We start from the raw sequence: 26143 nt of genomic DNA on the forward strand, positions 1-26143 counted from the left end.
AAATGAAGATGTCTGCATTAGAAATAAATTTATGTGGGAGAGAGAGAGCGGGAAGGAAGAGATAGATCTAAGAACAAAGACATCTCACCTTCAGATACCACTCATAACATTGATTCGCTAAAACAATGATAGACGTGTCTCAAAACACAGAGCCAAAATAGGTAGGAAATACCTTGCATATTCTAAGAATTCAAAGATTGCCTAGCGAAGACAATCGTCAACTGCTTAACAGAAGATGAACTATAAGAAGCATCATAAAATTTAAGCATTATCTTAAAGGACAAATTTAAAGACATATTGCTGTTAAATAACTCCAATAGCACACTCATTTAGAGATAAAAATCACATGATATGAAAATTAATGAATAGTAAAATGACATATACTTCTACATTATACCAGAAGTTGTACATTGTAGTAATAAAAGCTCTCTTCAAGTATTGATGATAACTTTCATCACGGACCAACATAATTAACATTAAGAGAACTATTATTAGGAGGAATTCCCAAAAAAAGAACAACATCCCAGCAAAATACCGAGACTCAAAGTTTGCATGTACCCAGTAGATTACTTGGAATTTATTCAAACACCCTGTAGGTAGAGGATAGGATACAGTGTATGGAACTCTGCTTTGGCAAACATCAGATGTAAATCCACTCCCTGCACCATCCTGTTAGTGAAACTCTATACACATGACAGATCAAAAGAGAACATGGAAGTGGAGCTTAGCATTATTCCAATAAAGAGATGAGCATGTATTTCATAACTGACATAGCCTTTTGATCAAGGACCTTTAATCCACAGTTATTAGAAAACAAGACAAACTAAGGCGAAAAGCTAAATGCAATTTCACAATCCCATTCAACTGTTAAAGACCAATGCATCAAACTCCACACACCAAGAAGTAATCTTTTCAATTGCCATGCTTCCCAAAACTCCCCTACTTCTTCTTGGGACTCTTTGCAACCTTACCACGCGCATGAACATCCTTCCTATGCAGACGCCGCTGACGCAATTCCCCTAACTTGTGTCCCACCATATTCTCCGATATACGAAACGGAATATGCTTCCTCCCATCGTGTACAGCAATCCTGTGCCCCACCATTTCCGGAATAATAGTCGAATCCCTGGACCAAGTTTTGATAAGATGTTTCTCAGCCTTCTGATTCATCTCCGTGATTTTCTTCATCAAGTGATTGGCAACGAAAGGGATTCTCCAGCTGGTGCCGCCTCCGCGGAGGCGGAGCACGAGGTGGAGAGTAGAATCCTTCTGAATGTTGTAATCGGCTAAAGTTCTGCCGTCCTCGAGCTGCTTCCCTGCGAAAATCAGCCTCTGCTGATCCGGCGGGATCCCTTCCTTGTCCTGAATCTTCGATTTCACATTGTCGGTCGTGTCGGAACTCTCGACTTCGAGGGTAATCGTTTTGCCGGTTAGGGTTTTCACAAAAATCTGCATTTTTTTCAAGATTTGAAAACGCTGCGATCTGACTAATGGAAGTTGAGGGGTTTTTCGTACTGCTGGTAAATTCAAAGTCGCCCTAAAGTATATAGTAATTACAAATACTCCCCCAAAATATTTCATTTTAAGATTTAATTTGGTTATTATTTTTGTCAACTGGTCAAGTATTTTGGAAAAATAATATAAGAAAAATATTGGTCAAGTATTTTGGAAAAAATAATATAAGAAAATATATTTTTCAGATATTTTATTAGAAAATTCAAAATATATCTGATTTATTTTCTAAAGCAGATATTTTTATTGAAAATACTGTCTACTGTCGATTAAGAATATATTGGATTAGTTTTGCCAAACTATATAGTTTCTAGTTGAATATGACATATTAACAGAGAATTTGTGGACGATGAAAAGTTTTATTAAAATTAATTAATGTACTAGGTGATATAAAACTAGAATAATGTGTTTCTTGAAATAATCTCATATTAATTTTTATGAAAATAAAATTATAATTTTAGACAAATCATAGAAATTAACATATGTTTTGATTTTATATATCTGGACAATAGTTTTTAAAAAAAACATATTATTATCTGCGATATCATTTCTTGTTTTATTTTGACGAATAAAAAGGTGAAGATTTTCTTATGATTAATATTATACGAAATGAAAATAATGATATTCTTTTTGTAATGATAATTAATCACTTTCTACTCTTTCTTTGATTTCGATTCAAGAGTTTAGACTTAAATAAATATGAATATTAAAAAAAAAATACAATTTTGATTTTGTTTTATGACTAGAAATTGTAGACTTTATGTTTTTGCCTGAAAAATTTGTATTTGTATTCGAAGAAGGATTTAATTATTAAAATCAAAACATTTGAAATTTGAAACAATGTTTCGTTTAAATCTGTTTTAAATGGAAAAAAAAAATATGGGAGTATTTAACTAATTAAATTTTGTCCAAATGCCATTTTTTGGTGCCCAATGTCTAAATGGCATTCCTCCACCATTTCTTTGTTTTCAATGTTCTAACTCAAATTCATCCCGTCAAATACAATCTTAAACATTGAGATCAATTCATCCAGTCAAATATAAACTGGTAAAAGATTTTATCTGGTTGAACCACATAATCAAACTACAGTTTCAAAGTTGACAGCAAGATTGGCCAAACATCTTTAGTCGGAAATCACTTCACCGCCACGAAGACGAAGAACCAGGTGCAGAGTAGACTCCTTCTGTATATTGTAATCAGCAAGAGTACGCCCATCTTCCAGCTGCTTTCCGGCAAAGATCAGCCGCTGTTGATCCGGAGGGATCCCTTCCTTGTCCTGAATCTTAGCCTTGACGTTATCTATGGTGTCCGAACTCTCCACCTCCAGAGTTATCGTTTTACCCGTCAACGTCTTCACGAAGATCTGCATACCCCCGCGCAGCCTCAGAACCAAATGCAAAGTCGACTCCTTCTGGATATTGTAGTCGGCCAGAGTTCTACCGTCTTCCAGCTGTTTCCCGGCAAAAATAAGCCGCTGTTGGTCCGGTGGAATCCCTTCCTTGTCTTGTATCTTCGCCTTCACGTTGTCTATGGTATCGGAACTCTCCACCTCGAGAGTGATCGTCTTCCCCGTCAGAGTCTTGACGAAGATCTGCATCCCGCCGCGGAGACGGAGCACCAGATGGAGGGTGGACTCCTTCTGTATGTTAAGTTATAATCGGCCAGAGTCCGACCATCTTCAAGTTGCTTCCCGGCGAAGATCAGGCGCTGCTGATCCGGCGGGATCCCTTCCTTATCTTGGATTTTGGCCTTCACGTTGTCGATAGTATCGGAACTCTCGACTTCGAGGGTGATCGTTTTACCTGTCAGGGTTTTCACAAAGATCTGCATGTTCGATTATACAGATTCTGAATCAAGAATTTACTGGGTACAGAAAAAAAGAGGATTCAAACAAAAGAAGATTGATCAAGAAATTGAGATGATCAGTTTTGGAGACTTGGCGTGCGCGCTAAGGAGTCTGGAATTATCGAGAGATGACGGGACTCTTCGCCGTCTCCCTACGTATTCTGGATCATTCCTTTTTCTCATTTTATTTATAATAAAATACAAAATTTATTAAACTAATTATATTATTGTTATCGTGCAATTTCTAAAAAACTTAAGAAAATCCACAAGTGAAAGTATTCGACTAGCACCAATTCCTAAAAACATTAGAAAATCCATCCATCCACAAAAAATACCATGCGCAAAGAACACTAGAATTTTGTCAAACCATCGTCTTAAAATTTATCAACTATTACGACCAAATATTATGAAAATGTCATAAAACTTTTGTGAAAAACACAAAGCCTCGGGTAAGTGCTAGCTAGCATATTTGGAAGGAGGCTCTTGATCATAATTGCCTACTCAGTTCACATCACCTAATGAATTTAAAAAATAAATAATTTAAGTTTTTTGGTCATTCTTCATCAATCAACAATCATAATCGTTTGATCAAAATATTTATAGATCGAGGTTGCTAGAGACATCCCGAGATCCAACCAAACTTAGCTTGTAAACAATCAAGTTAATTAAACCATCCCGACTCGAAGACCAAGACTCAATTTCATAATAAATCTAACTTTGTCACGGTCAATAAAACATCTCACATAACAATAAAATATTTTCATAAAATAAACTTATTGTTACCCGAGGATTTAGAAATATTTTCATAAAATCTGAAGAGTTATTTCCACAAATTTTTGGTTTCTCTAGTGTAAATAAATGAAAAGTTGAAAATACTAATAGAGAAGGCATTAAAAATTTAAATGGCTAATAAGACAATTTAAAATTCTAAAACTAACTTTCCCTACTTAAATTTCTTAATTAGAAATCGCGAAGACACTGTGTTTTCCCCAGAATCTATTTCAAACATCTCACATGAAACTCAAGAAAAATCGTTAGAAATTTTCAAAAATAAACAAATAAATTTAAATAGTTAAAAGGCGTAATGAAAAATTAATCAAGAAATTTCTGAACAATTTTGAGCATTACAGTTTAAATTAGAAAAATCCTGATGGTTTACATGCACAAACTTGAGTAACATTAACAGTATTTATTCCCTTAATTTTAATAACACTTATTGACAATAGATATATATATTACATACACAAACTTGACTTGATTAATGGATAGATCATTCGTCCTTCATATTGTCATCCACAGCAGCCGCCTTGCAAATCGGACATATATTCTTCATCGATAGCCATTTTCGAATGCAAGCCACATGAAAATCATGGCCACATGCTTTCACAGTCCCAACTTCATCCATGTTTCTGTATTCATCCTGTATTTAATGAATATAAACACAATCACGAAACAATTTTTGTCATAAGTGGCGCACCCATTTTAGTACTTGTAAAAAATTACAATTTTTGAGGAAAAAACATACTTTTTAATACCATTTTATTTGAAAGACAGTTGTCCATAATGGCCCTTTTGAATCCATCCTATTTCTCATATAGCATATATAGACGAGAGAAGCAAAAAGGAGGTAGAGATTCTTACCAGACAGATGACACATGTTCCTTCATCTTGGAATAGGTCTGATGAAAGATATGTGGATTCAACCAGACATTTTGAGATTAAATTATCAGACAAGCCGGTGCTGACACTTCCGATCCTTTCTCCAAGTGCAAGAAGTTCCTGCTCATGCCAAATGCGTGTGTATTTTATATATGAACTTGATGTAAAAAGAGAAAAAATGCAAGGAAAAAAGGAGGGTATTGAAGCCACCTCATAGGCCATATCCTCTATGTCAAGTCTCATGCCTCTGTAGTGATCAAAAAGAGTTCTGGATCCATAATATGGCGAGTGGTGGTCCACAGCCATTGCACCCTGAAAGATGAACATTTGAGCAACTAACTCAGGGGCTAATATTCATTTCTGCTAAATTGTAATTAGTCTTGCAAATAATTATTTAAGTCCAGAAAACATGCACTAGGCTCTGGAAAATAGACTCATCCTTTAAACTTCGACACAAGTTATGCTGCAGCCTTGATGAAGGGTGCATGTCAAGTCTTCACGGTGAAGTTCCACCCACATTTGATATGCTTATACAGATCAAGGCACCGTTTAAGCATGCTTTAAATGTAGGAATGGTAAAATCAAAATGCAATGCAAGACATTAATAGTTCATTTCGCTAGGACTTTAATGACAATATGTTTTTAGCTTGTAAAGTATAGATTCCATTATGTGCAGTAAAAGTCCCTTTAGATGTTAAAAAATTAATATATCATCCCTGGACACTTTACTGCAATTAACCACACTCCTTGGCTAGCACCTGGTGTTTTGTGTATAGGCTCTACAGTATCTATGCACCTTTGTACACCTAGCCCTTCTATTGCCTATGGTCTTGCATAGCTGCTCAACTGAAGCGCCGATTTTTAAATAAGTGAGCATTACAGTAAATAGGTGGCATCCTATAGTTAGTATTCATAATCAAACATAAATATGAACAATATCATACTTGGAACTGGTTCATTAATTTAAGGCACGTATCAATTATTAGTCATTATCCTTCAAATTAGGTCGAAAATATGCACTCAGATGACCATATCAAGCACAATCAAAAGAATAGAACCACCTAAAAAGTAAAGTTTGGAGAATTTTTTGGGAGGAAACTAAATTTATTAAATTAAAAGGTCATTTCTGTCGAGAGAAACTTAATTTATTTCTTTTCTTGAGCAAATTCTCATTCAAAAGACTGTAAACAGGAATACCTCTGGTGACAAATGATCATGTAAACTTGTTTCCTCGTTATATGCTCTGTGCCTGCCACTTGATGCCAAATTTCTCCAGTTCCTGCTAATCTGGCGCATCCTCAGGGAGGAAAAGTTTCGCAGATGTCTTGGGGGGTAACTTTCTGCAATATTTTGCCTCCTGTCATCTGGTACAGTCATGTGCCTGGGGTGAAGATTGCTTGGAGAAGCCCTGAAAGTTGGGATAGCTCTTTGATCATAACCACTTCGAGCTCCTGTGGCAGAGTTGGTACAGTTAACGTTCAGATTCTGAGAAACAGGATTCCTGTGTGAGGTTGTATCATTGTTGTATCCCCCAATTTCCGTGGCGCCATTCGAACGATTGTCAAGTAAATTCAAGGGGTTCAGATCATGACTGAAGAAACTAGAATCTGAAATTTCGAGAAGAGAAATACCTTAGTAAAACAGAAAGGGTGACACAATGAAATAAAATCACAAAACCTTACTTGAGTTAAACACCCCTCCATGAACAGCAGGTATTATGAGATTATAATTCCATTCCCTGGATGGAGCATTAGAAGCCTGCCTCCAAACATCCACCGAACTAGACTGATCAATGGTTTGACTGTAAACTGAATTGGAAATAGTATTGCTTGTCTGGTTGGGTCCCAGGGATACTGAAGTTCTGCTTCTCACGTTTCTCAGATTACCTTCAGTACCACTAGAGAGACAATTATATTCGTGATTGGGAGGATACTCCGAGGATCTATTATGAGATTCTGTACTGTACTTCTCCTCCCACTGGCCAACGTGCAAGTGAAGATTGGACACATTTCCAACATCATGATATCTGCTAGTGGACCCTCTGTCAAACACTGATGCATTACCAGGGTATTTGCGCTTGTATGGTCGTACACCACTAACCACTGTCTGATCCAAAAGGTCACCCTCTATTCTAGAGAATGTTTGCCCAAAATGGTTGGCAGAAGCCGGGTGATGAGAATAATTATTTTGGCCCATATGGAAATTTCCAGCAGCAGCTTGATGCAGATAAGGAGTATGAGATGGACCAGGAGCCCACAATTGGTGACGCGGCAATTCACCAACGTAATTGTATGAAGAGTATCTGCTTGACCTAGGAGCAGGTATCCACTGAGAAGTAACGCGCCCATCTTGGATTGCCATATTATTCGCAGGATGAGTAAGAGAATTGCTATCTGAAGCTCTAGCTCTTGCTACAAGAACAGAACAAAAATTAGATTAAAGGGAAATTTAAAAGCTGGCAAAGACGGTTACCAAGCATGATTAAGGTGTTACTCTGCCACGAACTACGGTTTCATTTCATATCTCAAAAACAAGTTCACAAATTCCAGCCCAAGATATGCTTGAATCAGATGAAACACGAGCTTAAAAGCATAAGAAAGTTAATCATCATTACAGATTTGTTTTTCTTTCTCAGGTGTCATTGAAATTCATGACAATAAGGGCAGACATCTGATTTGATGGTATCTCAACCAAAGGAATTCTCACACTATGCATATCTAGAAGTTGAAATGGAATGAACTAATGTTTCCTGACACAATTTTATTTGAAGACTATAGTGCCTGAGAAAGCTTCATCGAATGGGCAATAACTCCTCTCAAGATTAAAATGGTATTTAAAGATGGTACCAGCCTTTTCAAACAATAACGCAATACTACGAAAGTAGCAAATTTGTACCATTATGCATGTAAGGTTGCTCAGTATGATTCCATCGTTGATTATTATCAGTCTCAAAAATCTGAGATGTGTTGAACATATGCCTATGCCCCATAATCCAACGTCTCAGCTTATTAACCCTGCATGAATTGCATAAAATCTCAGAAGGCAGATTTCACTACCAGAAAAAAGCTCAGATTAATGAAAAAACATGTAAGAAATTAGAAAATCCTCACAGTGATTCGAAGAAGGTTCACATGTTCAAAGTCAAGCTACAAGCATAGATTAAACAGTAATGCACAAATGCAACCAGAATTAATATGCATGTTCCTCCATACTACATGTCTTACTAAGTGCACCACTCACAGTCTCTTCCCACCATCCAAGAAGATAGGGTAAAACAGGAAAAAAATATCTTTTAAAATTTATTTTTATAAATGGGCACCAAAAACTAGCTATATGCATTTTTCTCCATGACCTAATTGGATCGCCTAGCGCAAGAGAATACTCTTAAATCTGAAACATAATCTTAAATCTGGAAACAAGAATCCATAATGATGGATAAAAAATGGATAGTCTGGGAAAAATAGTGCATCGTGCTTCTAACTCAAGTATAATTAACAAGCATCACGCAAAACAATTTTACAGTTAACTAAGATATTAAGGAATCAATTAGCCTGGTAATACCTTCTATTGTGAAATAAGGACAGTCATCTGTCTCTGACAGAGGACAGTGCATCAAAGTTATCGGTAGGCTATCCTCTAAAATAATACAATAATGATGATTAAAATGCCAAATAAACTTACTATAATAGCTGCAGAAAAATTAACCTTTAACACTCTTGGGAATAGATATATAGATAATTGAGAAGAAAGAATGCCCTTTTAGATTAATTTTGGAAATAAGATCTCATATTTTCCTTGATTGGAACTTTTTTCATCCTTATCTTCTGCACCACCTTCTATTCTCAGCCATTGCACAATTAGGCTGTCCGACCATCAAAGACCCTCCATCCCACTTAATAATGTTTTTTTTCATGACCTTGACGGGAGTAAATCTTTTCTAAGAATCGTCTATCATAATCCTAACATAATGCATCAGTCTTCATATGCTTACGAAACTGGATCGAATTAAGCAAATATTTGAGTATTAAAATCATAAAATTTGCTAAAACTCATGCACACGGTCATGTAAGTCTCGTGATTTTGTATTTTGAAACTCAAACATCAATGAAACAAAGAAAATTACAATGCTTCACCTAAGGTGACTTTAGCAACCAGTTCCATTCAAGATCACTTGATTAACAAATATTTGCAGTTTTTCAATTCATAGGTCATATATGATTTTTCAATGTCTAGAGAAAGCAAATGTTCAGCTAATAATTCGTCACATGAAGATCTAAATTTCCATTCAAATGCATAGCCTAACTAGCCATTCCGATTATGCAACTCTTTCATAGTTCAAAAGAAGCACATAGTAAAGCATGTCTGGGTTATAATATGTAAGGACTTCAAATGTCATAGTATGACTTGCAGAGTTAAGGACAGAGAGTTTGTCAACTTTTCTTCCATTGCTCAAATACTTTACTTCTATAAAGCTCCCCACATACATGATATAAAGAGTTTCATAAGTGAAGGACGGAAAGTTTGTCGTCTTTGTATGCATAAGTATAAAATGCAAGGAAAATGTATTTGCATGAATTGAGGAGTTAAGAACACAGAGTTCGGCAACTTTGGTTTTATAATTCCATTGCCTAAACACTTTACTTCTGTAAAGCTCCCACACACATGATGCATAAAAGAATTTCATAAGTTAAACTCCATTAATTATAACATTTCTAGTATACTGAAACTGACTTAATGCTGATGTAAAATATTTTGACTCGGGGAAGGGAATGCTAAAAATTCACTCTGACTAAAACTCGTCTAAGTAAACTTCCACCGAAGTATATATTAAACTCAAGGATGTTTTAATTAAAAGGATCATCCTAAAATAAACTTCAGGCAAAATTACTAAATTCAATCATTTTACTAGAAACAGTCAATGGTGGTGTGGCCTCCCCAAATTGCATAAGAAGTACCGAGGATAAGTCCTTTCAGATAAGAAGTGAAAACAACTGAAGAATGTGGTCAAGGAAGATCCAAATTATAGATTTCACCAGAATCATATGAAGTGACTAGCATTGAAATAGTCACTAAGAATTCAGTATCTCGACTTCATGGCAGACATGAAACTATATCTGCAAATCAGAATCTCCTGAAAACTGTGGATAAATTACATTGTTATAATGTTTAACATTACAAAGAGAAACATCAAGGACTCCTTGGGCATAAATGTTACAAATTTCTTTGATCAAGAAAATAGAACAAAATTGAGTATTTGAATACATAAACAACCAATAACAAAACCTTCGTCATGCCTATCATGGCTGCAACACCATAACATTAACATTTCACCAAAAAAAAAGAAAAAACATTGAAGAATAAGTAGGAGAAAGTCGTGAGTCGTGACTGCACTCTGGACAATAATTGTGAACTACTATATACATCACTCAATGGGCTTCATGTTGGAAAATTTTTCAATCAGGTGAAGAAAATTCCAAAACTATTAACGGGAAATACAATCATTCCTATCGATTTACATCATTTATCAATGAAAATCACCAGGTGCAATCATGCCTTAGCATGAAACGAAGCTTCTCCACGACCAAAATCGATTTGCAGCAAAAGAATCTCCTACCAGTTGGGACAGATGTTCTCCATATCCATAGTCAGTCATCCCCATTGCCGTGCATCTTCTATTAGGTCATTGAATTACAAGCGAGCAGGAATCGATTCCCATGAGAATGCTAGTATGCTATTCAAACAACTCCCCCTGTCTAGTCATCTATTATATTGATGTGCTAAATGAATCCAATGCCTTAAACTTTTGAAACAGCCAATGGGCATCCAGCCTTGTATTCACTCCTAGACAGTATTGACAAGACCACAACTCATCTCATCTTAATTTCTCTCTTACTCAAGCTGTTTTTCAGAAACCATGAGAGTAAGATTACAAACAGTAAACTTTACATCAACTTAAGCATCAAGACCTTATTTAGAGTTAACTACAAGGCTGGTACACCAATTTTCAAAACTGAATTGGAGGAAATGGAACAGATTGCCAACAAGGATAAGTTATAGAGAGCTCATTCAAATGTATATTCAATTCTCTAGATATATCCCGAAATACAGGTAAGAGACGAGAATGAGCAACAGCTCACTCTTCCACCATACAATTCAAAAAATTGTAACCCAAGTGAGTACTCAAAGTTTCAAACACCTGCTACCAATTTAAACTGAGAAAAAATGGTTAAGGTAACTTCTAGAACCAAACAACTCAACCGGTATATATCAGGCATCATGCACCACCAGGGATCAGAGATTACGCCAGCGCTCTTGCAGCAAAAATAAAGAGATGGTTAATGTAACTTTTAGAACCAAACAACTCAACCGGTATATATCAGGCATCATGCACCACCAGAGATCAGAGATTATGCCAGCGGTCTTGAAGCAAAAAAGTTCCACGACACACATGCTCAGCATGCATGGCAATGATTATTGCAATTCTAGAATAAATTCACAGTGATGTACAGTTACCGTCACTTTCCTTGAGAAGAATGATGGATTGGTAAATAAAAATTTCACGAGGAAGAAATTAAATATGTCCTGAAATATTGTTTCCTATGTTCGCCTGTTTTTGTCCAAGGCTGAAGCACAAGACACAACCACTGCAGGTGGTCAATCTAAAAATTCTTGAAGGGAAGACCAGAAACACAACTCAAACCTGTTCATCAGTAATCCAGACAGACCAAAAAAGTGCCTGCAATACCATTTGTGATTCAGATTCTTCACATTAGAGAGGCTAAACATCTATTAGTAAGTATGTGCCTAAATATGTCTAGGAGAGTGTTCTTATTCTAAAGTTTCTATCAATTTAGGGGTCGTTAAGACATAAAAAATGCACAAAATCAGGAGCTCAATATATTATTGATGGCATACGTGCACAAAGATTTAAAAGAAGCCTTTTGCCCCTGACAATAATTATACTGTAGTATATACCTTCAAATCAATATCAAATGAAGATGTCTGCTTTAGAAATAAATTATCAGTGAGAGAACGGGGGGAAGAGAGAGAGCTAAGGATAAAGATGTCTCACCTTTACATCTCTCACGACGTGTTTTGCTAACTCGTTTTCATTTAAGAGTAACAATACTGATAGAGATATTCTCTCACAATGCAGAGTCAAATAGCTGGAAAAGGCATAAAATTCTGGACTAAAGGGCTCTCGATGTACATGTTCTAAGAAATTGAAGGCCAAATCTTCCAAAAATACATGCCACTAGGCACCTGCAACCCTTTCCTGCATTGTAAGAAATATCCAAAACCTATTTTTTCCCACTGATCTAAAATACCTCCACTGCTTGTTGCTTAACTAAGTAGCTAGTGCAGATAATTGTCAACAGAATATAAAATCAAAGAATCATAATTAAATTTAAGCATTATATGTCAGGGGAAAGGAACAACAAAATTTAAAGAAGATTTAATGTCAACTAAGTCCAACAAAAAATTCAGGTTGGAGAGAACAATCAAAAGTATCAGAATTAATAAATAGTCATAGTGATTAAAAAAACTTTTAGATTATATCAGGAAGGGTGGGACAAAATTGGGGTGAAAAAAGCTTTCTTCAAGTGCTGTTCTTAACTTTCACCATGCAAAAAAAAATTAACATACAGCGAAATAATATTTGGGGGAGGCCAGAAAAATGTGAAGACTCAAAGATTTGCATGTGCCTTGTAGGTGAGTTGGAATTTATTCAAACACCCTGTCGGTAAAGGATTCAATGCAAGGAAATGTGTTTTGGATAACATCAAATATAAGGTCTACCCTTTCCAACATCCCAATTAGTGGTGACTCAATATTAAATAATACAAGTTTACATGAGTTTATGTACAGTAATCCAACAATTCACAGCATAAGTTTCATGAAACAATTATAATTTAATGAAAAGAAATGAAAGTGACTAGGTTAAATTAAGTTGCACATGTTGCGCATGAGATTACGTTTAAAAAATCTTATAACATTTTCCAGCAGGTAATTGACAGCATGATGATCAAATTTATGATATTCTCAGTTTGGAGAAAAGTCATAAGGTTAAATTCAGTAAAAAAATTCTCTGTTTGCAATTTTCCTTCAATAAAGATCCAAGACCTGGAAAATCTCCTGATTCGAAGCAACAGAGCAAACGGCTAAACCTGAAACAGCTCTGGGAATCTAGCATAGAATACACATCATGACAGTTCAAGTAACACAGATTTACTCGGACAACTACTAATAGATATTGTAAGTAGGATCTCATTTAATATAAAAATACTGTACCTAATTTTTGCAAATTCAATAAATTGGTTGAATCACTAAACTAATACCAACCTCGTCTTAAAGTGAGTTGACATATAAAACGCTGACAAAAGTATTCCACGTAAATTCTGTAATCATCATATCAATTACCTCTTTAATTGTTGCAAGGCCACCAAGGCCAACTCAAACAAGTCCTTTTAACCATATGCCAAAACGAACGAAATACATATAACCTTTGTATTTGTAGCTGAAGATTACATCAACTTCAAATTTCCTGCTACATAATAGAAATCCTTTTGTAGGAAACATGTCCGCCCAAAGATAACTGAATTTGGAGTAGACTGTGAGAAGACAATATGTTTACGTCCTTGGGGAAATTTAAGAGCGGGGGTAGGGAGCCTCCAGCTCCCCACCACCACAGGAAAGCGGAAACTATATATTTCAGTCGGAATTAAGTGAAAAGGTAACTCCAAAAGTTACTGAACAACAAGAGTGACTCAGTAGAAATGTCATAATAAAGAAAGCATTCTACACAAGATACGGATTAACTTAAAACAGCATGCATTGCATTATTTAGGAATCTGATTATAAAGGTTAACAAATTCAACATAAAAACAAGTGGGCCGAAAAAATATGGGGCTACAAATATACATTAAGAATGCTACGGCCAAAAATAACTTCTGTTAATCAAATCGTCACCACCATAATCGCAGTCAAAACAAATGCATGTAAGAAAATCGCAAGAAAATAAAAACGAAATCAGAAAGTAAATACATTAGACAATTAAAGTGATACAAATTCATTACACAAAAACGTTTGTAGACCAGGATCATTCCAAAAATATATAGATCACCAAACATATAGACGATGAAGCACAATTGCTTGATCGGAGATTCTATAAAGAAAATTCCGATCAACAACCAATAATCAATACCGGCGGCATATAAAAACAAAATAATTTTTAGGTAAGAAGATAATCCGATGGTAAATTCAGCCTCTGACAAAAATTACATAAAACGAAAATTCAAAACCTTCGTATATCGACTCAATCGGGATCGGAGAGTTCAGATGAATGATCAAACGCTGCCGAATCGAGGGTGGGAAAATGAGAGTTTTCAGGGGAAAAGTGAGTGATTTGCAGCGGTTGATTGTGGAATCGATGCTTTAATTAACTAATAAGCCAAACGTAATAAATATTTTTGGTAAACATTGGTGTAATGAAGGAAGATGTTCGCGAAAGAATTGGTGAGACACGAGTAGAATACTCTATCCATATCATATTATTAATTCAAACTAGTTATTATAGAATTTTTTTATCATTATCGATGAATTAAAGAAAAATTTGAAGAATTATGAAAAGTCTAAATTGATATTTGAATTGTTGAAATAAAAAAAATTATATGTTGAAATTTTAAAAAAAAAACAAAAGTGTAATATTAGTATCAAGGGTAAAGTTGGAACAAAAAATTGATTTCTTTCTTAAATGATTACTATCATATCCTCAATTTTAATAAAATAAAATAGATATTTCCATAATATGTGAGTGAGAGATTATATGAATGTCAATATTCATAAATTCGATTCTACTTATCAATATTTTATCATTACACAAAAGCTATCAAATACGATTTACTGTAACTGAGTTTCATTCTTAATATTTTGCATCATTTTGCTCTATATTTTTTTTATATAACAAATAATTTATTCAAATCTTATCATTTATAGAGTGTTTGCTATTACTAAAAAAATATTACTGACTTTTGACTTTAAAATATCTTGTTTGTGGGTTTCTTAAACCCATATTTTGTGTTAACTTTTGCATAATTTAATTGAAATCCAAAAATACACAAAGAACATTGCACGAATCCCGTCACGAGCCTTGAAAAAATTAGAAATAGATATTACCATAGATACATTCTCTTGAGTTGATTGAAACTAATTTGTTGAGTGATTTAATTGAGTTATATAATATATAATTTCAAATAATATAAGATTATTATAACAATAAGATTAACATTATACTAGTTTTAAATTTATCGCAGTGATTTTAATTATAATTAGTTAAATTAGAAAGTCAATTCTTTCAAATTTAAATATGAGTCTAATATCTATACTATTTTATTAAAATTGAGAACATGATAATAACCATCTCAAAAAGACACTAATTTTTTCTTTTAATTTTATCTTTATATGATACTGATATTACATTTTTATTTTTTATTTTTTTTAAATTTCAACAAATACTTTTATTTTTATTTTTTTTTTTCAACGATTCAAATATCAATTTAATCTTCTTATAATTTTTATCGATATATAATGATAAAAAATTGAAAAAATGCATGTACTAGGTAACTAGTTCTAATTATTTATTAATTAATAATTCCAAGGGAAACAACTCCAGCCTGTTTACAATAGAACCCTCGGAGTCGTCGATCTCTCCCATCTCTTTTCGCGATCCAACAAATTCAAACCTAAACTCATCAAGAGCTAAATTCGAGGCGAAAAATGAGTGTGATCGATCTATTGACTCGTGTGGATTCGATCTGCAAAAAGTACGACAAATACGACGTCGCCACCAAGGAATCCAACGTCGCCGGCGACGATGCGTTCGCTCGCCTTTACGCTTCGGTAGAGTCCGACATTGAATCTGCTCTCCAGGTTGAGCTTTGTTTACTACATCAGTTTTCTTAGTTTACAAGTCTTTATTTGAGTTTGAGTTTCTTCTTTGCTGGAATTCGGGCAGAAGGCGGAGACAGCTTCGACGGAGAAGAATAGAGCATCGGTTGTGGCCATCAATGCCGAGATTAGGAGGACCAAGGCCAAATTGTTCGAAGAGGTTCCTAAGTTGCAGAGATTAGCTGTTAAGAAGGTTTGGCGTTGATTCTGGTTTGTTGTTAATTCACGTTAATTTGACTTTTCGGGATGCTTGATCGGCTTTCTGATTTTCAGTATTTTTATTGTATGCATTGATTTATTATTTCTACTGATTCTACATGGGCGCTATCATACTTCAGTTTCACATAACCCCTCTCCAATCTGTTAGCAAAGGAAGCGAATGTTCTGTTATCAGTTCCATTTATTTGTTTATAGTATCTACTTCAGTTGTTTAGCCTTTAGTTATTTGTTGTTATTTTAGCTTGAAGCTTGTGGGACAATTGTGTGAATCGATAATCCAGAGACGGATGATCAAGACTGTTGTTTACTTACTCTTGACTTGAGAATTGGGGGAAATGCTGGCTCCATAATGTTGTTTCTGTATTTTATTCTAGAGCTTGCAGTATCTGTTATGGGTTACCTAAACTATGATACTTGCTTTAATATATCATGGTTTCCCTCGAAAGAAGTAAAAGAGAACATTGAGCAAGCATTCGCTACCTTTTGAGGACCTAATATATGTAGAAGCTTGTTCCAGAGAGAGTGCTTGCGATTCACGCACAAATGCTGTACGTCTTGTTTAAATGTGATTCTAACTGTTTGACTGGCAAGACCTTGATAATAATAGATGATGCCTTTCTTATTTTTTCTACTTGATTTAGGCAATGACATTTCAAAGAAGTGCTGTTGAACTCTTTTCACATCACTAATTTGAAGATTAACATTTTAAGGGGAATACTTGTTCTCAACTAGAAAACTGCTTTATGGTTTGCTTTAAGATTGATTATGAATTGAAGAGCTGGTTATATGTTGGTAGGTCTTTGGGAATTTTGATGGGTGGTTCTTGATTTGACCTGAATGGCTGCTATTTCTTGGTATATTTGGACACTTTGTCATGGCATCTTGTAATGATTTGAATAATTAGTGTCAGAGCAGCTTCATGCAGAATTGTCTGAACTTGCTAGATTGTCATCTTGTCTGTTTGATTTGTTATCAAATTTTCTGCTGTTTTCAAGCCATTTGGATTTTCTTTTTTTCTGTCTTGGTTTTAGTTTCTGTTCTTTCATCTGTATTTTGTCTTGTGTAAACAAGTCTTGGTTTCTGTTTTGGACTTAACTTCAGGACTGACTATTGTCCTGTTGTAGGTTAAAGGACTTTCAACAGAAGAACTTACCACCCGTAATGATTTGGTCCTTGCATTACCGGATAGGATTCAAGCCATATCAGATGGCTCTGCGCCTGCACCTAAATCATCTTTCGGTTGGGGAACTTCAGCTCCTCCACGTTCGGATATCAAATTTGATTCAGGTTTTTTCTTTTCTACGAGGTTCATTTCCTAGATTATATATGTATTTAACTTTTTTATTGTTTTTTTTCTTGGACGAGTATCAGTACTGTTCATTATTTCACTCATGGCTGTGCAATTAACTTCAAATTCTAGATGGACGGTTTGACAATGAATACTTTCAGCAAACTGAAGAGTCAAGTCAATTCAGGCAGGAGTATGAAATGCGAAAAATGAGGCAGGCATGTTCTCAGCCGGAGCAGTATATCTTATAATTATCCGTGAAGCTCATTCATTTTTATCGATAGCGTCTAGCTAACAATGTCTTATCTTCATGACACAGGACCAAGGATTGGACATGATAGCTGAAGGTTTGGACACCTTAAAAAACATGGCTCATGACATGAACGAGGTTTCTTTTGTCAATTTCTGTTCCTCTCCTTTGCCTTCAACATTAATGGGTCGTAAATTGAAATATTATTTATTTTATGCAGGAAGTCGATAGGCAAGTTCCTCTTATGGATGAAATTGACACTAAGGTTAGTCAATATGATCAACACTGTAATATTTTAACCACAGATTAAGTTGTGTACTTTGTTCATGTTTTCTCTCTCATGCTCTCTATTTGCTTTAGTTACGTTTTGATGTATTTTACCTATCTGTAGTACATTTTGTTGAACCTTTATATTTTCTTACATTAGAAGAGGGTAGACAGGATTCTGGTTAATAATCACTCATCTACTTTTCATTTAATAAATGAATGCACATCTCAGGACCATTAAGGAGAAAAAATATCATCATATAGACAACGACACCCGACAGATCTCTCCTTCATTAGCACCTTAGCTTAGTAGATCTAGATTGCAATAAAAACATTATAGTTTTCTTTCCAATGCTGAGCAGTACTTAAAGTTTGCAGAAGACAGTAGTAACTTCTTGCTAGTCATGTGTAAGTGTTGAGAAATTGATCAGATGTACCTTGAGACTTTGTCGGAGATAGTTCTAAGTTCTTTTGTTGACTACTCTACACTTTACAGGTAGACAAGGCAACCTCCGACCTCAAAAACACCAATGTCAGACTGAAGGACACTGTTAATCAGGTAACCAAATCTGTAACTTATCGTTCTAGTTATGCTCTATTCTATCAGCACATTACACTACAATTTTTTCACTGGTACACTTGCTTGAAATTTTGTTTTTCTTCCAGCTGAGATCCAGTCGAAATTTCTGTATCGATATCATTTTACTGTGTATAATTCTTGGAATTGCCGCCTATTTGTACAAGTGAGTTATTGATTTTTGTTTTATTCATATAATGATTCCTGAACTTATAGGAAACTGGTCTCTTTTCTTAACAGTATGTAATTCTAACCGATTATCTAAGAATTACATACTAATTCCGCTCACATAATCTCTATGGAGTTAAATTTAAATACTAAACAATGGGATTCATAATATTCGTCATGGCAAGCTATTCAAATGCTTAATCGAGATTAATGCTGACTGGAATTTTTCCTTGCAGTGTGTTGAAGAAATAATTGTTGCGAGGTCTATTTGATGAAACTGCATGATGTATCTGGTTTATTCTGCACTGATGATTTGCCGCTTTATGTATGTTTGTATAATTATTTGGTATTCATGTTTTTTATGTTGGGAATATGATTGCTGCATCAAAATACTGCGTGTGAATTTAAAGGAGAGGCGATACCGTTTCGTTTAATTTGTCACTTTATGTTGGGAATATGCTTACTGGAGATTTGATTTTCTAAGGTACTTAGAATAATGGATTTAAAATGACACATGTGTTACGTGTATTTCAAATGCATAAAAATTATTATTATATCTATCTAAGTTTAAAAATTGGTGGATTTGAAATTCTCTGAACATAAATATATCCATATATATTTGTTAAAAATAATATTTTCCCACCTAAGATGTTATTGTGTGAAGTTGGGCAGTGTCTACTCACACTTCCATAAGGATAAATGAAACAGACACAAAAGTGAGATTTCACTGAAATGCTCTTTGTAATCGGCCCCCCTCTCTGCTGCATGAGAGAACGTCTTCTTGTACTGTCCATCTTTAGAACTTCGAACAAATTCAAGCTTCGACCGTAAACTTGATATATGACGCATTTAATTAGACCACTAGTTTCACATTTGTATTGCATCTCAAATTTCATATGAAGCACCAAAATTGAAATTGAAGTTCGGGAAAGAACTAGGATCTTGTTTTATCGTCAAATTTGATCTCATCAAATAGCAGACTTAAATATTTGGGATATTTTTTTAGTGGAATATTAAATAGAAGTCCGACAAGATGCGGAGGTGCATGTGATTGGACATAAGAATGACACCCTCCTATTTTTAGGAAAACAATTACTTTAGACTGTCACACCACGTATTACCTTGTACATAAAACAGTGTTTTTACTTAAAAAAAGATGAACCAAAAGTTTACCTTCACCTCGTGGGCCGTGTACAACCATTGGACAATGGAGGAAAAACTTTGACGTGCCAACTGTTTATGTCCTAACGATATTTCATATTCTCTTTATTTTGTGTATGATATCTATTAAGTGACAAAACCCTAGAGAAAATATTTGACGCCGATGGAGAAATATTTTTCAAAATTTCATTAATATCTCTATAATTTTATCACTTTCATTCTTCTTAATTTTCTCATTGTAACCCTTTGCTCTCTCTATAATTTTTCAATCAAGTGACCCAACAATATCCTTTGATTCAAATTAAATTAATTCTATATAATTAAAAATTAAAATGTAAAAATATTATTATTTTTGTATATAAATATTATACTCACGCAACACATATGCATTAGTAGCCAGTATATATTACTGGCGAAAGAGGCGTCTCCGCTTCTAATTTTTCTGTCTACAAATTCTGCATGTGAAACTTTTCAATACGGTGCAAATGCCAGAACAAATGGATTTGGCCATAAAATATCGGAATTTAGTAAAGTGTTGAGTGAATATGGTTCCACTTTTGGTTTAATCCATGCATAGAGTTGGTAAGAGAAATTCAATATAAGTCAAAAGGTAATACAAAAGGTTGACAAATCGCAAATATCTCATCACTAAAATCCCAAATATCAAATATCTCTCAACCCAAAAGTAAGGCTACCAAGTATTATATTATAGTGGTTGATGCTTGTATACATTTTCACTCAAAAGATAATAAAAGAGAGAATATGGTTTCAAGTCTTTATCTAGTCAATTTTACGTTGCCCCCAACCCGAGCAACCATTAGGCCGGGCAGGGCACTTCATTTTTGCAGATCCGGAAATTGTCAAGTTTCAACACAATCCACCTATTTTATATTAACGTGAGACGAGACAGACCTACCTCATTTTAACATCTCTGCATATAAGTTTGTCATCCAAAAGTTTCAGAATATTAAAGAACAATACATAGGTAAATGTTTACAACGCAATTCAAATTATTCCATGTCAAAATATATTAGGTCTGACTATATATCGATCAAGCTGTTCATTTAATTATTTGGATTAATTTTAATTTAAAAATAGTATATTATCTTATTTTTCAATTTATTATCTCATCTTAATCAAATAGAATTTGAGATAGAATTTAAAAAAAAATGTTTCATAATGTGAATTTGACACAGTTTAAATAAGACGACTTAGAAGTTAGAACTCGTCGGTCCATAAGAATTAAACTATATTCTTGATGATGACAACCAAAATTCTTTTAGGTCGCTTGATCAGGACGTAAACATGAATATCAACCATATCAATTAAAAAATATTATATTATAATTATCTACAATATATTAATAATTTTTGCTTATAAATTGTTGATAGAACATTGTGGAATTTATAAATATGAATCAACTCGAAAATTTCAATAATTAAACCATTTTCATTGGGTGTGAAATTTCAACTAATAATTATTAAGATAGTAGTGGATGATAGTGATGTCATACGTGATTGGACAAGCAAATCAAAATCTTTACGGGTTCTTTAATCTACCATGGAAATCAGAGTTAGAACACAAAGTTTTAGTGATTTATTTTATTAATAAATCAACCCACAATGTGTGGGCGTGCTGCAGTGCTATATCTTTAATTTTTAGATCGATTCACTCTTAATAAAAATATAAAAAATTATTAATTTAAAAATAACTAAAATCATCATATTTAGTTAATTATTTCACCTATATAAGCATTTAACACGTACAAAATATTGTGAGATCGTCTCAAATATTAATTTTATGAGACATATTTTCGACTTAACTCAATTCATGAAAAATATAATTTTTTTATGTAAAAATTTTAAAAAAAAGTAATATTTTTTATAATAGGTATGAGTTGGGTTGACTTATCTCACATATATATAGATAAACGTGATATCAAGATAATAGTCTATTTGAAAGAATTAATTCTTCAAAAGGTTGCTATTACCTAGCTACATGTTTCAAGTTTCAATTTGTTATGAATTAAAACAACTTGAAGTACTAAAATTTAATTCTAAGAAAAAATAATAGCAAAACTGTGAAGTAGTCAAACTAAATAAATTTTAATTATTCGTCATTTATATTACAAAATATTATGTATTTATTTTTTATTAGGAATAATTATAATTTATAATGGTAATAGTTCTACAAAATAAACAATTAATCTATTTATTTATATATAAATCGATATATTCAAAATTATCAAGATAGAGAGAGGGGTTGAGTGGTGGGGTATGGAAGAGAGAATAATTCATTTTGTAGTAAGATCCAAGGGCATAAAGCCAAAAGCAGTTAATTTCTATATTATTTTGCGGATGTACTTTATTATTTAAAATAATATATATATTGGAGTAGAGTAATTATAATAAATTTCAATTTTTATATAATAAATTATATCGAAGGATGGACCACTTGGTTTTGATGTCAGTAATTTATTGTAAACAGATTATTAATTAGTTATATAATTTTTTTTAAAGAAATGTGATTATTATTATTATTATTTATTAAAAAAAGATTGCTATACAAAAAAATTGTGGTTTTGAAAAAGAACTACTCCCGTTGGCTGACTTAACGGGTGGGCAAGATTCTGAAAATCATAAAATATATTGGTCAAAGTTTAAGGATGAAAAACATATTTAAATATAATTTTAATTTAATTATCTCGTGTTTTAACTTTGTTAGTAGTTAATGTGGTCAGCCATATATAGTTTTAATATTTGCCTCTTTTTTTTTTGGCAAATCCTCGTGTTTTAACTTTTATACAACTTCCTTCTTATGTATTATTGTTAATCAGCCGATAGTTATAGCTCATCTGACACTAAAAATCTCAAATTCGAGACGAATATCTGGTTCGAGCTAGCTCCAATTATAACATTTTTCTCCCCAACACAAAAAAAAAAAAAAATTAGTCGACCGTAATTTTAATCAGTTTTTTTACCAAATCTTTGTGTTTTAAATTTTATATAAATTCATTAATACTTAATATCACTTGATCACCGCTTAATCTTGCTTTTTAAATTTAAATACTTGGTGAGGAAGTCCGATGTAACTCAAAGTAACATTACATATGTAATTTTTTGAAATATATAAACGACACTTTCTAAAATAATTTAAATAACCTTACTTGTCTTAACCACTCCCTTGACTCAATTCTGGGATGTTCACAGATTTAATTTATTCTCCTCGAAGTTGTTTAATTTTATATATTTATTTAATTTGCCCCAATTTATATCTAGCTACCATGGAGAGTACGTTGCATTTTATACTATAATTTATAGAACGTAAAATTATTTTATAAAACTTAAGAATTATTGATGCCTCCTTCGTTATGTTTTCCAACGTTTTGGTGAAAGAGTTTTCACAAATTGAAATTTTGGTAGCTTTTTGTATGAAAAATATGATTGATATAAATATCATATCAAGTCAGGTTTTTTTTTAAAATAAATTTTATAAAATTTATAATATTATATTTTTTAGTTAAAAATACGATTTAGTTAAAACACATAAGCAATGTGCTGCACCAAGTCGAAATTTTTTGGCACCAAGTCATTATTTTATGCTGTCAAATTATCATTTTTCGACGCTATATTGATACTTTGTTGAAAAAAATCTAAAACAAATACTGGATTAAGACCTTGTGCAAGACGAAGGCAGGTTCAGATATTTTCTCAAACAAAAAATTACTATTATTTATAATTATTAGTGATAATATTAATATTAATAATAATATTATTTTATTATAAGTATTACTTTCGGGGTGGGTTCGGTGATCGGGATAGTAATCGCATATCCGTCTCGAACTACTTTCGAACCCTAACCAAAATACAAAAAAATCGGGGATACTCGTCCTCGTTTCGAGTTTTCCCTGCGGAGCCTCAAACCCGTGTGGAAAGTTGTCATCTCTAACCTTGTCCCATCTCACTCTCACAAAAGTTATTGGGTCTGCCCTTGGCTAAGAAAATGAAAATTATATCTCCTTATTACCATAGCTATTGCTAAAATAAAATGTTTCAAATAAGCTCTTAATTGTATACATAATTGTATTTTATTTTTAGTTAAGAAAAAGAGAATTGTTAATTATTTCTCAAATGGGTTGTGAAGAGGGAGGAACGACATGAATTGTGATTTGATTATGGCCTCCGAATGAGGGTGTAATTGGAAATGTAATAAGAATTAATTAGTATCTACAATCTAAATTTAATTAGTATAGTAAGAAATAGAGTAAGTTTTTGGGCAAACTGCATCGACATCTTTTATTATTATTATTATTTAAAAAAGACATAAAATTCTTTGCGTAAAATCAATGTGAATTTAAAATCCCTTATTTTTACAAATCAGACATAAAACTCCTTGTAAATGAGTAAACATGCTTGTTTATATATATAAAAAATAGGGATGTAAAAGTTATAATGTCCGCGGAAATGCCTGAGTTAATAAAATGAGTGAACAATTCACTAACAGTCAAGAGTATAATTCTTTTTATCAACACGTCTTATCGCATATAGTTTAACAATTATCGTTTGTCATGCTAATGTGGTTTGCAGACTGTTTTGTTAATATGAAGTTTATCTCGTATATATAAGAAAGTAACAGAGATTCAATTATAATAATTGAGGGCTGAGCAAATGCATGATGAATACGAAAACTATTCTTTTTAAAAAAAGATAAAAGACAAGATTTGATTTAAAGATGGATTAGTCTTGAAATTTCTTTATAATTCAATGAAATAGTACCAAAATAATATACAATATTTTCTTAAAAAAATTTGATTAGTATGCATGAAAGAGTAAGTGGAGCCACAACACCAATGATGAGTTTGCTGCGTCACAGACAGACACACACCCGAGGGGGTCCCCTGTGGCTCACGGGTTCCCTCAATTATATACATACATTCATAATATCTATAATATCCCATCGGGAATTGCGTCATTTCTGACAAACAACACTATTTGTAGTGTACACTATAGTAATCATAATTAAATATTTTAAAAGCAAATCCTATTATTATTACACTTGCTATTTTAGACAAATGAATTAATAATTTGAGACATTTTGATTATGAACACAAAATTCAAAAAACTATCTCAAATATATTCCTACAATTTTTATTATTTGCGCCAGATCGAATTTTTGTTAATATACTTGTATTTAATTTACATTATTATAATTATAATTAAATCACTTATATAAATAATTCGTTAAATAATGATAAAACAAGACTTCTTTTTCTATAATTGAATTTTCCAATGATATCCTTGAGGGAAAATACTTTTTTTTTGTCCAGTTTCTTTATCGTTATTTGTTTTAGGTCAGATAACTTGTCAATTTTTTATTTCGGTACATTATATTTTCAAATTAGGCTATTTCGCTTCATTTTCTCCTATAGAGTTGGTAATTTCTGTCGCAAAAAAAAAATGATGAGGTGGTGGCTGAAGTTGATGTGGCTAAACAATTGGGCATTTCTTGTCTTTTTATCAACTAGGACGCCATTTAATAGGGAAAATATTTTTTTGTCCAGTAATTTGTTACTTTTATTTGTTTTGGTCCACTAACTTTTCAGTTTTTGGTCTTGATATAATAACTTCTGAATTTCAACTATTTTGATCCATCTACAACTGAAAAGTTCATTTTTCACTCAAAAAAAAAAAACGTTGTTTATATAATTGTTAAAACACATTTTGTTGTCACAATCATTGAATTATTATGGTGAATGCATAAAACTTGTAAATTTTATTTGATTTGTTCGAATTTTTTATGTTAAGTTGCTTCCAAATAAATTAGTTTCTTTTCAAAATCAATAAATTTTCAAATTTTTTTTAACTTTAGCCATTGTCTAATCAAGTTTTTTGACAAAAAAATTAACATTATGGAGTTAGATGGACCAAAATAATTGAAATTTAGAAGTTATTGTAGTACCACAAAAAATTGAAAATTTAGTGGACTTGAACCGAAAAATGATAAGTTATTGGACCAAAATTTTTTTAAAAAATCCTATTTTTCAGCTACATCAGCTTCAGCCATTGCCCTTGTCTGCATTTTCCGGTGAAAATAGGCAACTCCGGTGGAGAATGAACAAAATAGCCGAATATGAAATGTACCGAAATAAAAAATTGACAAATTATTCACCAAAAACAAAAAAGGGTAAAGAAACTGGACCAAAAAAAAGTAATTTTCCTATCCTTATTTTGTCCTCAAATTTAGATATTCA

General features: G+C 33.0%; 2 protein-coding genes and 1 pseudogene across 11 annotated transcripts; 1 reads left to right on the forward strand and 2 right to left on the reverse strand.

The window, feature by feature from the left end:
- Positions 1 to 707: 707 nt before the first annotated feature.
- LOC140971172 (polyubiquitin-like) lies at positions 708 to 3606 on the reverse strand (annotated as a pseudogene).
- An 814-nt stretch (positions 3607 to 4420) lies between these two features.
- Positions 4421 to 14533, reverse strand: LOC140971173 (uncharacterized). 10 transcript variants are annotated; one of them, XM_073433287.1, is made up of 9 exons: positions 14319 to 14533; positions 12089 to 12292; positions 10555 to 11752; positions 7912 to 8030; positions 6699 to 7427; positions 6214 to 6623; positions 5227 to 5328; positions 4999 to 5136; positions 4421 to 4777 (listed from the first exon to the last, which is right to left on the reverse strand). In XM_073433287.1, the coding sequence occupies exons 3-9, from the start codon at positions 10575 to 10577 to the stop codon at positions 4628 to 4630; spliced, it is 1671 nt and encodes a 556-aa protein (XP_073289388.1). In that variant the 5' UTR covers positions 10578 to 11752; positions 12089 to 12292; positions 14319 to 14533; the 3' UTR covers positions 4421 to 4627. The 10 variants fall into 10 exon arrangements, with proteins under 10 accessions (XP_073289388.1, XP_073289387.1, XP_073289394.1 ...); XM_073433286.1 differs by having other exon boundaries at positions 13521 to 14533; XM_073433293.1 differs by lacking the exons at positions 10555 to 11752; positions 12089 to 12292 and adding an exon at positions 8578 to 8652.
- Positions 14534 to 15665: 1132 nt separating this feature from the next.
- Positions 15666 to 19166, forward strand: LOC140971174 (syntaxin-71). Its single transcript, XM_073433294.1, has 9 exons — positions 15666 to 15945; positions 16031 to 16156; positions 17307 to 17469; positions 17603 to 17688; positions 17790 to 17858; positions 17941 to 17985; positions 18484 to 18546; positions 18654 to 18730; positions 18969 to 19166. The coding sequence occupies exons 1-9, from the start codon at positions 15793 to 15795 to the stop codon at positions 18982 to 18984; spliced, it is 798 nt and encodes a 265-aa protein (XP_073289395.1). The 5' UTR covers positions 15666 to 15792; the 3' UTR covers positions 18985 to 19166.
- Positions 19167 to 26143: the final 6977 nt, after the last annotated feature.

The sequence above is a fragment of the Primulina huaijiensis genome, chromosome 2 (assembly GCF_012295235.1).
Source record: "Primulina huaijiensis isolate GDHJ02 chromosome 2, ASM1229523v2, whole genome shotgun sequence".
In the NCBI taxonomy this organism is placed as follows: domain Eukaryota; kingdom Viridiplantae; phylum Streptophyta; class Magnoliopsida; order Lamiales; family Gesneriaceae; genus Primulina; species Primulina huaijiensis.